Source organism: Aplysia californica, unplaced genomic scaffold (assembly GCF_000002075.1).
Source record: "Aplysia californica isolate F4 #8 unplaced genomic scaffold, AplCal3.0 scaffold00468, whole genome shotgun sequence".
Lineage (NCBI taxonomy): Eukaryota > Metazoa > Mollusca > Gastropoda > Aplysiida > Aplysiidae > Aplysia > Aplysia californica.
In genome coordinates, this window is record NW_004797738.1 from 194,072 (window position 1) to 208,062 (window position 13,991).

General features: G+C 38.8%; 1 protein-coding gene across 1 annotated transcript in view; it reads right to left on the reverse strand.

The window, feature by feature from the left end:
• Positions 1 to 146: 146 nt before the first annotated feature.
• LOC101863923 (UTP--glucose-1-phosphate uridylyltransferase) overlaps positions 147 to 13,991 on the reverse strand; it is a gene marked incomplete in the record, with an annotated part of 68,234 nt that continues 54,389 nt past the window's right edge. Inside the window, 9 exon segments of the mRNA XM_013086442.2 lie at positions 147 to 4,019; positions 4,887 to 4,991; positions 5,543 to 5,706; positions 6,516 to 6,594; positions 8,196 to 8,292; positions 9,348 to 9,379; positions 11,025 to 11,182; positions 11,641 to 11,774; positions 12,929 to 12,994. Of these exon segments, the coding sequence (XP_012941896.1) occupies positions 3,912 to 4,019; positions 4,887 to 4,991; positions 5,543 to 5,706; positions 6,516 to 6,594; positions 8,196 to 8,292; positions 9,348 to 9,379; positions 11,025 to 11,182; positions 11,641 to 11,774; positions 12,929 to 12,994 (943 nt within the window).

The following is a 13,991-nucleotide window of genomic DNA, read 5'->3' on the forward strand; positions in this document are numbered from 1 at the left end:
CCCCCCCCCCCCCCCCCCCCCAAGAAATGGAGACTACTCTCACCTTTCTAACATTACTATCTAAATAAATGTTCATCTAGCTGATAAACTTAAGCATCTTATAAAAAAGAGATAACTAGACCAAATGTATCAGAACAACAAATGTATGGTCTTCATGTGTTTTATTTCTCCCAGCAGTAGAACATAATATATTATATGGTAAACCCAAGATCTTTTGAGTATGATTATCTTAACACATGGTTATGTTATATACAACTTGGCAATTTATAATATACTATAGCTCACAGCGCTTGGAAAGGTGATAGCATCGTACCGCATCTTGCAGACCACAAGCACCCTACAGTTTTGCTCAAACTAAACCTCCCCCCCCCCCCCAAAGCAATCATCCATGCCTCTTGTAACTGCTTATACATGTGTGCTCATGTAACTGCTTATGTACTTTTATAGACCTAGATGTTAATGAAGCATCCCCTCTGTCATGACCCAAACTTCTGAACACAGGAATTGGCTTGCCAACTAAATCCTTTATTCAATAATTATAATAATAAAAAGCATATGCATAATGCAGTTTCCCACTCAACAGCAAGCTTTATGTGCTTTTCAACCTATTATTACTTCAACAGACTTCAGCATTCTGAAAGAATCCCAAACTCAGGGGAAGCAAACAGTTCGCAATCGCATGACCTGTTCAAAAACAATATACAGGAGGGAATTTATATTCAGCTAAGCTTCATAATGTTTATACCACTGGCTTCTGCTCCACCTTAAAACAGGGCTGAAATCTCATTTTAAAACACAACGGAGTAGGGGTAGGGGGGGGGGCAGAACCATTTTATCATCTGGATCGCTTTGTCGTCTGCAAAACACTGTAATAATTTCGTCAACAAGAAATAAAATACTGTCTTTGGTCATGTTGAACCACTCCACTGGACACATCACAACACTATAAACGGCGCTCTCAAACTTGGCAACCCAAAAGTTAAGCACCAAAAGCACTCTGATACACGTTCAGTTTACACACCTTATCGTTGTTCCCTTTATGAAAGGAAATCTTCAGCATTGCCCCTAATATAATACATGTAATATACCTCTATGTATATAGTATTCAACACACCAGAAGATGAAAGACAGAATACTGTATCTGAGAAAAATAAAACAACCGCACATGAATCTGAACATGCTGATGACTGGCAAACAACTACAGCTGACATACTCAGATTCCTAACCTAACTACCAGATAAATATCTTACACCTGTATAATTGTGAAGTTGTTTCTTTTTATTTTAGTCCAAAGCAATCTTGCAAAACTAAAAGTTTACACTAGACTATGGCAAAAACCTACTTCTTCCTTTTATGTTTCATGGCCACACTTCGTAGCTTTCCCTTCAAATGATTCAAGTTCTTCGCACAATAATATAAATAATAATTTGAAGTAAGTTCTGGGTATATGAAAATTATGGTGAATATTACAAGCCAAATACATCAACCAGTGCATTACGCACACACAAAGCGATCAATATTGTGTAGAATAGATGGGCAGGAAAAAAATAAGAAGTAAAAGTCACGCACACACCAAGGAACTTCACATCACAGTGTCAATAGGATAACTACACTATACCTTGCAGTTCATTCATGCCCCCCCTTCCACATTCTTAGCTATCTCGCATGTTTCTGAATGGAACGGACAGATTAAATTATCAGGAAAAAGTGCTCATTTCACTCATCGTACTAGTACACCACTGGAATTTCAGTGAACCCAACAACCCCCCCACACAGCTTCATAGTTATCTGACTTTACTAATATTCTATGTTGGCTCGAGAGACATCAGTTGTCTTTCCAAAATCCTTTCTAAACCAGTCTCTTCAAACCAATTAAAATCGGACACAATTCAAAGGCATAACCTTGGAATAACTTCAAAAGTGTAAAAAAAGTTATCAATATGACTTCAATGTTCACATGATCTAAGTTTAATACAATTTTGGAGTTAAGAATACTGGACTGGCATTTTTAAAATGAGTTAAACACCATCTCTCTGCAGAAAGGAGGAGGTTTTAGAATTAACGCCCATCAAAAATAGAGGATGTAACTTAGAATATCCATAATTTTAAACTGATAGTTGATCTAATCTTAGAAAGCATGAAAAGATGGTTCAAGTGGAGAAGAAGTCTTGAAAGTCTAACAGAAAAATGGTTATGGAAAATGCCAAGCAGGTCAGTTGATGAGAAGCAGAAAAAGCAGTATTTTTGACAGGTGGAGAACACAGTGTTACTACACAACACCGTTATATATGCGGGGCAAGTAGAAAACAGATTTACATATTTTCCCTCCTAACAAACAGTTTAAATTCAAATTATAGCAACAGACAAGGGGTTACGAATAAGTATAAACAGCAATAACATATTTACGGTAATCAACATTCTACTCTCAATCTCAGACACACACAAGTGAAATTCTTAGATTTGAAACCGCACAAAAGCTGTTTGCGTTGCGACTCATCATTGTGTCAAGTGAGAGTGGATGAAAACTGACACTGTTCTACATGATACTGGGAGGAAGGAGACTACAGACTGAAGTAAAGGTTGACTTTGTGCGACCAAGTTTTTGAACCAGTGATGTTGCATTCAGGATATCGGTATTGCTATAGATTTGACAGATATGGGAACAGATTAGTCATTTCTAATTTCCTGCTCTTTCCTTCCAATTCTGCTGCTACCTTTCATTACTTTGCATAGCCAAGGGGAGTGATGATGAATAAAAATAAAAGTAATGTGTGACTTTGAGTTTCTAAACTCCCCCCCCACATCTGCATGATATATGCTACAAGACAGCTTAAGTACAGTGAAAGTCAAATAGAGAGTCAGAGAGCATCAGGCGACCAAGCTCATGCAGTTTCTTTGAGTTATGTTTTCTGAGATCAGCGGGAGCTTTGTCCATCAGATAAAAAACAATATCAGAAGTGTCTGAAGTCATTTCTCCTCTGATAAACATGAAAGCCTCCTTTCTGACAGAGTCACAGAAAGTCAAATCCCTAAATGAGACTTCAAATGCTAAAATATTGTATAAGCACAGGCAGCACCAACAGTTGCCCTTCCAAATGTACTTGGCTCAGATAAACTACTCTCATAAACTTTACCTGGATATATTGTATTCTGATATAAGACAGAAACACAGAAAAGTCTCAAGTTTCAGAAATTTGGATGCTTAGTTTAAGTTTAGTAGAGGTTTTACGGCGCTCACAAATGCATAAGGTCATATGAACGCCAGAAGATTAGTGGTATTACAAGAGAGTAACAAACATAAAAAAGAAAAAGGGGAGATAAGGACGATAGATGTTTGCTAGGAAAGAAGAAGCAAACCACACCAGAGCACCTGCCAACCAATGCGATACACACCCAATATTGAAAAGTAACTGGGAGGAAGAATGAGAGGAAGAAAAAGCCGGACATCTCAACTGTAATAAACAAAAAGCCTATATTTCAACCTATCGAGGTCAAGTCCGTGGCTTCTACTGCACACATTTCTCTAAGAGAAAAACACAAAAACTCTTTATACGTATTTCCACACCACACATAAATGTGCACAGTCTAGATTGAAAACAAAACCCTATGGAAAGCAGCTGCTCTTTCAGAAAAATTGAAAGACATCAGTCACTGTCCAGACTTAGACACACCAGCACAGCACAAATAAAAATCCACATAATTTTCCATTTGATGACTTATTTGTTGGAGATAAAAAAAATAAAAACAAAACCTAACAAGGTTAGATCACTGACCTCTCAGTATGCCACACAACAGCACTCGGCATAAGACAACCAGATCTGACTCAACATTTTTAATGATGTCTCACAAAAATACAACAGTTTGGACACTTTAATTTCGGTTAACAATTTGATAAACAAACAGGTATTTCTCTAGTGATCTAAAATCCTAAGGTTTCCGGACACAATCTTGTTCTCCAGTATAGACCCCATGGGAATGTCGATCTTCTCTCCGTGGTTGGCGATGATGATAACTGTACCCTGCAGGACAGAGGACATGCTCATCTGTTAGCATCCTGGCCCAACATGAAACTCTTTGAACAACTGATGGTAAAAGTGTTACACTTCCAGCGACACAAGTTAGACCAAAGATAGTGCATAACAAGATAGTTCACTCCGCTCTTCGAGCAAATTAAAAAAGTGTCCTCAAAATCCAGTGGTGCCCTCTTTGAAAAAGCGCACCCTTTGCGAACAGAGTTACCTTACTTATGTAAAAAAAAAAATCAGAGTGAAACTAACAAGTTTTTGAATAAATTAGAATACAAATTTCGAAAGAACGCTTTTTAAAAATCGTTACGCTGACAAAAAAACCTAAGAGGTGACTGTTTTCTTCATTTAATTCCACTTTAGAATTTAATCCCCCCCCCCCTCCTCCCAAAAAAAACAACCCCAAACAAAACAACAAAACCCCATAGGGTTCTTCATTTATCAGCCACAAACACCCCATATGGCATTCTTCGAGGTTCGCTCAACACAATCAACCCTTATACGGGGTGCCCACAGCCGATCGTCCGACTCGGTCGCCTGGAACTGGAAACAAACCGATCTCATCTGTAGTGGGCACCTTGTATGAGAATTAAGGGTGCGGCAGAACTGACCAAAAAAAACCTCCCCAAAAAACTGTGTTTACTCAAACAACAGGAGTCTTCTGGGAACTAAACCAGGTACTATTGCATCCAACGCAAGCCCTTTATCTCTTAGCACATAGACCTCTTTACTCATCCTCGCCTGCCTCAAGACTAACAGGCCTAAACTCATTTTTTTCTTAAGATGTCGTCAGTCATCTTTCTTGTCTTCTAGAAAAACACAAGTCTACTACCTTGCACACTGTTAAAATAATATCCTTACCCTGAGGCTGACATTTTTCCCAAAGTTGACATCCCCAGCGACTGTCAGATGGTCAAGCTCTATCAAATCTGGGATGCTGGCAAACCGCTTGAGAAAGTCTTTCACCTGCAATAAGAATACAAATGTAAAGAATGAACAAAGTGGAAAAAAAAACCCAGGAAAGATTGATGATAAATTTTCTTCAGGAATCATGAAAAGCAAGAAAGTTGACCATAGTATTAAACTGCACATTTTGGAGATGTTGAGAGGTGCATCGAGTTTTGGAAGGTTGTAAAAATTGAAAATTGCAACAACGAATAGCCTACATCTTCCCTATTGTTTCAGGTCAAAGTAAAGGCCTTTCAATCTCTTCAAATTGTGAATGATTGTGATAAATAGACATGAATAATAATAAAAGTAATGAAGAAGACGTCAACAGGAATGGAAATCAACAATGACAATAACAATAATAATAATGATGATAACAATAAAAATATCAGCCAAGAAACAAGAACAAAAATTATAAACAAGACTTTTTTAAAAATGATGACGACGCTAAAAAGAATAATAATAATAACAAAATGAAGATAAAGATGAGAGAGATGAAAATAATAGAACAAAAACAAAAATATATTAAAGAAAGAATAATTCAATGACAACAGAGGGCATGACATTACTTTTGAGAACTGGTGTCCCAGTTTGACGAGAGGCACGCTAGGAAAAGATCTCTTGGGCGACATCTCCAGGGCTCCCGTCTTCATGGCGTACAGATTGCTCATCACTATCAACAGGTCAGAGGTTGTCTTCACAGGCAAGAAACGACTTCGGGGTACGTTGATTCCTGTATGGACAAAGAGAAAGAGGGAGGAGATGACAAATGAAGAGTTATACAACTACACACTATAAAGCAGAGATTCTTAACTCTTTATTTCCGAGGGGGGGGGGGTGTAACCCCACTACGCCGGGGCCCTTTTTCAGTGCTAAATCACAAAAACGTCATTAAATGGGTCATAAAATCGAAAACTATCAACCCTATTTTGATAGTTCATCTAATGAATGAACTTCCGGTATAAGAGACCCGTTTTCGGAAATTGCCGAAAAGTAATTTGATGTCAAAGTCGTCGTAAAGGAATGTGCCCGAGCCGCTGTCAGCGGCCTATCGGCAGAGTGGTTCCGATAACGAGATGCTGGGAGCGGCTTGCCGGAGATAAAGATAAACCCTATAGGCCCAAGTATTCATTGATAGCCAACTTATCTCCTCTCCCCACTGAACGCATACCTCAGTTTTTAGCGGCATGAATCTAGACCAGAGGTGCCAACTTGCTACATTAAAAAATCTCAAATTTTATGGACCCTGCGGAAATGTGCATATGGAGACTCAAAATGTATGGAACATTTTGTCTAATAAACCCCATGTCAAGGTTCTTTTTAACTATATGGAGACTGGGCCTTTTTCGGGTCTACATACGCTGAATACTGGCGTTTTGGGGGGTATTTCAATACTTCAAACAACACCCTTCCCAAAGACATACAACCATCATTTTTACACATGCCCAAAATGACACGAAAAATGGAAATCACTATAATGATGAAATAACACACATCCATTATGTGAGTAAAACACTGGAGTGGGGTTGGGAAGTCACTTACCTACGGCATTTTCAAAGCTCTTGATGGCTGCACCCACAGCAGTCTCCAGCTGTACTACATTCATGCCATTTTCCAGGGTCTGAAATGTGAAGAGTCATGAGATCATTTGCTCGTACACTACCATAAGAAAAGACACACAGCATTAGACCATAATTCTCTGGGGTCAGGAAAGCGACCCGTACTTTACTGAATTGTGTATTTATAAACTATCATATAAAAAGACATATAGCCTTAGAATATATTCCTGGATCTGAAACCTGACAAACCATTAGATCCTTTGCTCACTAGTTAAGATACCATAATAAAAGATATACGGTATGGCAATATCATTCATTATGGTAAAAAAATTCCCTTAGAGATATGAAGAGCCTAAGAGTGTTCAAGAGTAGACTTTGTAGCAAAAGCAACACATTAAAAAAAATTCAGGGGTTAAGACTTAAGAAAAAGCTCCTGTCTCTGTTTAATTCGAAGTGAAAGGAAGCCCGTTAGAGAAACTATATACAAGTGTACCATCAGTGTCATGAATCTAGGCTAAAGGTAAAATGCTTAAATTGAAAAGAAAAACCAGCAAAAAGATATTTTTCTGACACTTGGGCATTATTTATTGAAGCTCTCTCTTTTTGGCCTCACACTTTTTATGTTTATTTAAAAGCATATTTCTATATGGATTGTACAGAAAAATGTTGATCAAAGGCACGAAAATGTAAATATGCAGTTACCTAGCGCACTCAAGCTTTGGAAATTACCAAACTTTGGCAACCATTTTTTGTCTCATTAATTCTACCTCTGACACCAGTAATCCCCTCCTCCTTCGAGATAGACGGGTATTTTTTTTCAACAAAAGCAAGAAAAAATTAACAAGCTTTAAGATGACTATAGTAACTTCATGCGCCCAGTAATGCTGCGACCCATCTGCCTTCTTCTTCACTCAAATCACAGGGCCCTACATGTCAGCTCCACATTCATCCAGTTGTGCCTTCTTCTTCTTGATCGAATCATACTTAAAGACCATTATCCATCATACACAGGGCTGTCCTGATTGGTTCCCCAGTTGACAGGTACAAATTCTGAAGTTAAGTTTAGTTTTAGTAGAGATTTTACGGCGCTCGCAACTGCATAAGGTCATATGAGCGCCAGAAGATTAGAGGTGTTACAAGAGAGTAACAAACATAGAAAAGAAGAAGGGGAGATAAGGACGATAGATGTTTGACATGAAAGAAGAAGCAAACCACACCAGAGCACCCACCAACAACCCACAGATTCTGCAGTACATCACATCAGAACTATTTTGTCCAAAGTGCCTCTTTATTTAAGTACACTTTGGACTAAACAGTTCTGAGGCAACATGTAGTTTAATGGGGATGGCTGTTTCCTTTCTTTGGGTTCTGTGTGTCCTGCACTGCTGGAAGATGTGTGCCATAGTTTAGTCTGCTTCTCCACACTGACATTTTGGTGATTGTACGAGTTAAAAATATTCGAGTATGTGATATTTGAGTTTAGTGTGATGTGTTCTTAACAAGAAGATAATCACCAGCACATCCAAATGTATCGAGTTGACAGATAAACTTGTTCAAAAACAAAAATCTACCCAATGCTGGGCTCATTCAAAGACATGCCAGGAGTAATAAATATTGAAACAGTAACATGTTTTACAGTCTTATTGACACAATTTAAGCTTACCTTTGGGTTGACAATGATTTCCATGTGTAGTGTTGCCTCCTCCACGTTTCTCTTGATGGCCTCTAAGCTGATCCACAAGTTATTTGTGTTGAAAATTCTGTTGAAGTAGATGGACAGGGATGCAATAAGGATCTAATCAACATAATAATGACCAATTTCGACCTAGGCAGGTGAACATATTGGGAAAAAGGAAAAAAAGACCAAAAAACCTCGATATGTACATTGAGGTATTGCTATTTCAGAACTTTTGCAGTGCACGAGCACATAGAATTGGCTTCCTTGCAGGGATATATGCTGTACAAATGCTATTTATTATCATTATTAGGGATTTCCACAGCATCCAAGAAGGTAAATCATTGTAAAACTGTATGAGGATCACCCTTCTTTGCCAGGTGAAGAGGACACGTAAAAATACAGACAAACACAAGAGCTATTCTATGATAAGTGAAACTGCAGTAATGCATGAAACACCTGCTGAAAAAATTTTGTTCTCAGCAGAGACAGAGGTGTTCTTTGTGTATCTTTTGTAAGAGGTAGGTTGCATCTAAACAAAACAAAAAAAGAAAAAGAAAAAGAAAAAGAATGGCTCTATTACTGCTTGAATTTCTTCCCAGCAAGTCATCACCTCAGTGTTACGTGTGTCACTGCAGATTCATTTTTCATGAGACGGCCTACAAACAAAAATGAAGAAAATCAAGAACCACCTCAACCCTTTAAGTATCAATTTTTGTAAAAAGCCTTACGGCACTTACAACACAAAGAAATTATTTGAATTCCACAAATCAAAGGTTTTACTACTAGAGAGTAACACACAAAGAAAAAAAGGAAGAGAGACAGGAATGATAGGTGTTTGACAGGAAAGAAACAGCTGACAATACCAGAGTTTTAGTTTTAGTAGAGGTTTTACGGCGCTTGCAACTGCATAAGGTCATATGAGCACCAGAAGATAATCACCAAGAGAGTAACAAACATAAAAAGAAGAAAGGGAGACAAGGACGATAGATGTTTGATAGAAAAGAAGATGCAAACCACACCAGAGCACCTGCCAACCACCCACCCATACCAGAGTGCCTGCCAACCCCTCAGTCAACCCCTACAGACAACACCAGGCTCTGACATCTTACACACATATATATATCTGAATCAACTCACTTGAATTTGCTGACACTCTTGAATTCATCAACCTGAAATCCAATAGAAGCAAACATGAAAGTCAAATTCACTGAACTAAAAAAGTGTATTTTCTAAGCTCAGTTTTCAGAAAGACATGTCATCAAATCCAATTTGTTCTTTGCAAAAAAGCGATTAACATAATAATCACACCGAAAAAAAATGGAAGGACAAGACAAAACCAGAGCACCCACCAACCACCCACAGTTAAAGCAAAAGGAGTCATTAAATTTATTGAAAGCTACAAAATATGAAACTCATGAGTAGGGTTCTTAGGCTACTGAAGCACAAAATTTTCATCTCTAAGAGTTTCATGAAAGGAATGAAGCACAGCACACTAATGTTCAGTTTTAACCCTTCCAGTCCAGGCCATTTTTGTGCAGTCCCTAACCCCAGTCCCAGCCAATACAGCAGTATTTCAGAAAAAGAGGCATGCATTCTTAAAAGTGATGAAGTATCTTTGTAATGAGGTTTAGATAATAACATATAACAATGTTTAAAGGTAAATGAACAGAAATTATGAAAATAAAAGTTTAATCAGGTTCATTAATTTAGAAAAATGCGCAAATTCGGTACCCCCGGAAACTGATAATATACGCTCTTGGGACAGTAGGAGGTACAAACCCTGCTGAAAATATACACGCATGGGGCTGGAAGGGTTAACTCATTCCATGCCAGGGTAAATCCCTCATATTGCTTCACGTAATAAAGGAAAATGAAGGAGGATTGCAAAAAAGTAAATAAAACTGAAATAAATGGCTACAGAAAATAAATTTATGCATGGCAAAAGTGATGCATAAAACAAAAGATGAAAGGCGTATCAGCAGTACATCATAGATTGGCACAGCTGCTGTTATCTTAGTTGGGTACTCAAACATGTAGGGGATTGACAATTAATGTGTTCCACACATCCAGAATTTTGGGTTAACCAATATAGCAAAATGGTAAAGAGATATCAGTCAGGTGATTTATACATTTTTTTTTTCGTGTTACCTGTGTCCAACTGCATATTGCGGAAATATCGTGGATTGGCGTGAAAGGAGTTAATTGAACTGAGGCCTATTAACATGATAACCATCTCTCTCTCTTTCTCTCTCACCCTCTCACAGGGAGGAAAAAGCAAAAACAAAGGAGCTACAATAAAGAAGCAGGAGCCTCCCCCCCCCCCTCCCCGTCGTGTCCCACTACACATGCACAGTGCACTAGGTCATTAATTTTACTTTACTTTTCCGATCCAGTGGCTAAGTAAGTAGTGAGTTTAGACTCAAGTAATGTCAAGCAAGTGTCGGTGACACGGGGATCAGATCGGCGGTCACTGGAGTATGTCCTTGATCAAGACACGACAACCTTAGCTGAAAACACAGGGCGCTGCACGGTGTCGACCGCCAAAGGCAGGGTTGTAAACCGTTCTGTATTTGTGTAGTAATGAGTACTTATGTAGGCCTATGCATTTGTGTAAGTATTTATGTATGTACTTATTTAAAATTATGTATTTATGTATGTATGTATGTTTGCCATTGTAAACCAAAGTGCCCTTCTGGGACAAAATAAGAGATAATTTTTTTAATTAAAAAAAAAAAATCTGAGTTCTAGCCCTTCAGTCGAAATGGTGAAGAATATTCACACTAGGTCATTAAAACCCCTACACCAAAGACTTACGTGATCTGAGGGGACTTGGGCAAACTCCAGCAGCCTGAGTTTCCCCTCGTACTCGATGAGAGTACCTCCCTTGACGTCGGCTCGCGTCTTGTCTGTGACCTCCATCAGGAACTCGGGGGCAGGAGTGTTGGCCGGGTTTAACAAAAAGTTGAGAATGTCTGGGACCAGTCAAAGAATCTTTCTTAATCTAGTATTGTAATTGTAAATGGGTTTGTTTCGCTTTTGTAAGCCATTGACTTGACACAATTTTGATCATTTAGGAGGAGCCAAGCTGTAATATTTTACTTCCTTTTGGATAATTACTAGAGAGGACGACACACAGCCAATCAGAAACAGCCCACATTTTGGTCCTGGTGCAGAGGGGAACATTAAAATAAAATGAAGAGTGTGAGTACACTGACATCTTTTGATTTTTGTTTCAGTAGAGGTTTTACTGCATTCACAACTGCATGAGGTCATATGAGCGCCAGAAGATTAGAGGTGTTACAAGAGAGTAACAAACATAAAAAAGAAGGAGGGGAGATAAGGACGATAGATGTTTGATAGGAAAGCAGAAACAAACCACACCAGAGCACCCGCCAACCACCAAAAAATAGACAACTGTGGTCAAGGATACTGAGGTCCACCGTGGCTCCCATGTTGTCAATGTTAGAGATAAACACATACTTCTTGCCCTCTTTGATGAACTTGTCCAGCAGACCTGAGTTGTACAGAGAGTAGTACACGTCACCGTGACCTGGGGGGTACCACCTGGGGGGGCAAGACACACAGATTAACATAATTCAGGGGGGGGGGGGGAAGGGGTGCAGACAAGCATATAAACATGTCTGAGAGGGAGAAGAGAGAAAGATGGGGGGGATGAGGGGTGAGGGGAGGGAGGGAGGGAGGGAGGGAGGGAGGGAGAGAGAGAGAGAGAGAGAGGGAGAGAGAGACAGACAGACAGACAGACAGACAGACAGACAGACAGACAGACAGACAGACAGACAGACAGACAGACAGAATAAAAAAGAAACCAAGACAAAAAAAAAAGTAAGGAAAGACAAGACAATAGAACAATGTTAGGAACCAAAAAAAGCCAAAGAAAAACCTGAAAAAATTCCATTTTGAGAGAAATACAAAATTTCTCTTGCCAAAACTTTTCCCTAAGGATACTGGAACAGAAAATCTCTCCCACTTATTTACATGCCATTATGCTTGCCAAAACTTTTCCCTAAGGATACTGGAACAGAAAATCTCTCCACTTATTTACATGCCATTATGCTTGCCAAATCTTTCCCTAAGGATACTGGAACAGAAAATCTCTCCACTTATTTACATGCCATTATGCTTGCCAAATCTTTCCCTAAGGATACTGGAACAGAAAATCTCTCCACTTATTTACATGCCATTATGCTTGCCAAATCTTTCCCTAAGGATACTGGAACAGAAAATCTCTCCACTTATTTACATGCCATTATGCTTGCCAAATCTTTCCCTAAGGATACTGGAACAGAAAATCTCTCCACTTATTTACATGCCATTATGCTTGCCAAATCTTTCCCTTAGGATACTGGAACAGAAAATCTCTCCACTTATTTACATGCCATTATGCTTGCCAAATCTTTCCCTAAGGATACTGGAACAGAAAATCTCTCCACTTATTTACATGCCATTATGCTTGCCAAATCTTTCCCTAAGGATACTGGAACAGAAAATCTCTCCACTTATTTACATGCCATTATGCTTGCCAAATCTTTCCCTAAGGATACTGGAACAGAAAATCTCTCCCACTTATTTACATGCCATTATGCTTGCGAAATCTTTCTTTTAGAGCAGCACAACCAACTTTTGGAGGAAAATAGACGTGAATACGAACTAAAGTCATTCGAACCCACAAACTTAAGAAAGTCACACGGTACACTCACCCTTCATCACTTTCTGAGAAACTCCTAGCCATCGGCATCAGGGTGTCTCTGTTGATTCTCGGGTATCTGGACAGCAGAGAAAAAAAGTAAAAAGATAAAAAAAAAACTTCAACTAATAAAACAACAGAAGGTGTGGAACACGAGATATTTCATACAAGGCAGGACTTCAACAGCCATTTAGTTTAGTTTTTGTTGGAGTTTTACAGCACCTGTAACATATATAGGTCATATATGTGTCAAAGATTAGAAGTCTTACTGGAGAGTGTAATACAAAGAAAAGAAGGAGAGAGGAGGACAATAGATGTTGAAGGAGCAAACCACACCAGAGCACCCACCAACCACCACTTAGAGCAAAAAGATAAATTTTAATAAATGAAACAATGGCATTTCTCAATAATATATAATAATAAAACAAATTCCTCCCACTGTTAACCACACTTCTATATCTAATTTTCTTTGACCAGTATCTGATAAACCCTCAAAAGAAAATAATGATACAACTGAAAAAAGAAAAAAAATGCTTGGTCAAATTCCTAAATCACACAGCTGCCATTGTCTGCTGTGTACTGGTTAGGTTCCTCACCATTGCACATAGAAGATGTGAGTTTGATTACAGAGAGGGAAACTATTTACAGTGGAAACCTGATATAACAGGGATGGTATGACCAGAGAAAAAGTCCTGTTACATCAGGTCCCTCTTAAATAAGAAATGCAATGGAAGTAAGCATGTGTGGACTAATCCAGCTGTATTTATTCATGAGTAGTTTCCCTAGCCACAAGTACCACGAACACTGCATGTGCTTGCAGTGGCAGATTAGAGGTGTTACAAGAGAGTAACAAACATAAAAAAGAAGGAGGGGAGATAAGGACGATAGATGTTTGATAGGAAAGCAGAAGCAAACCACACCAGAGCACCCGCCAACCACCAAAAAATAGACATCTGTGGTCAAGGATACTGAGGTCCACCGTGGCTCCCATGTTGTCAATGTTAGAGATAAACACATACTTCTTGCCCTCTTTGATGAACTTGTCCAGCAGACCTGAGTTGTACAGAGAGTAGTAC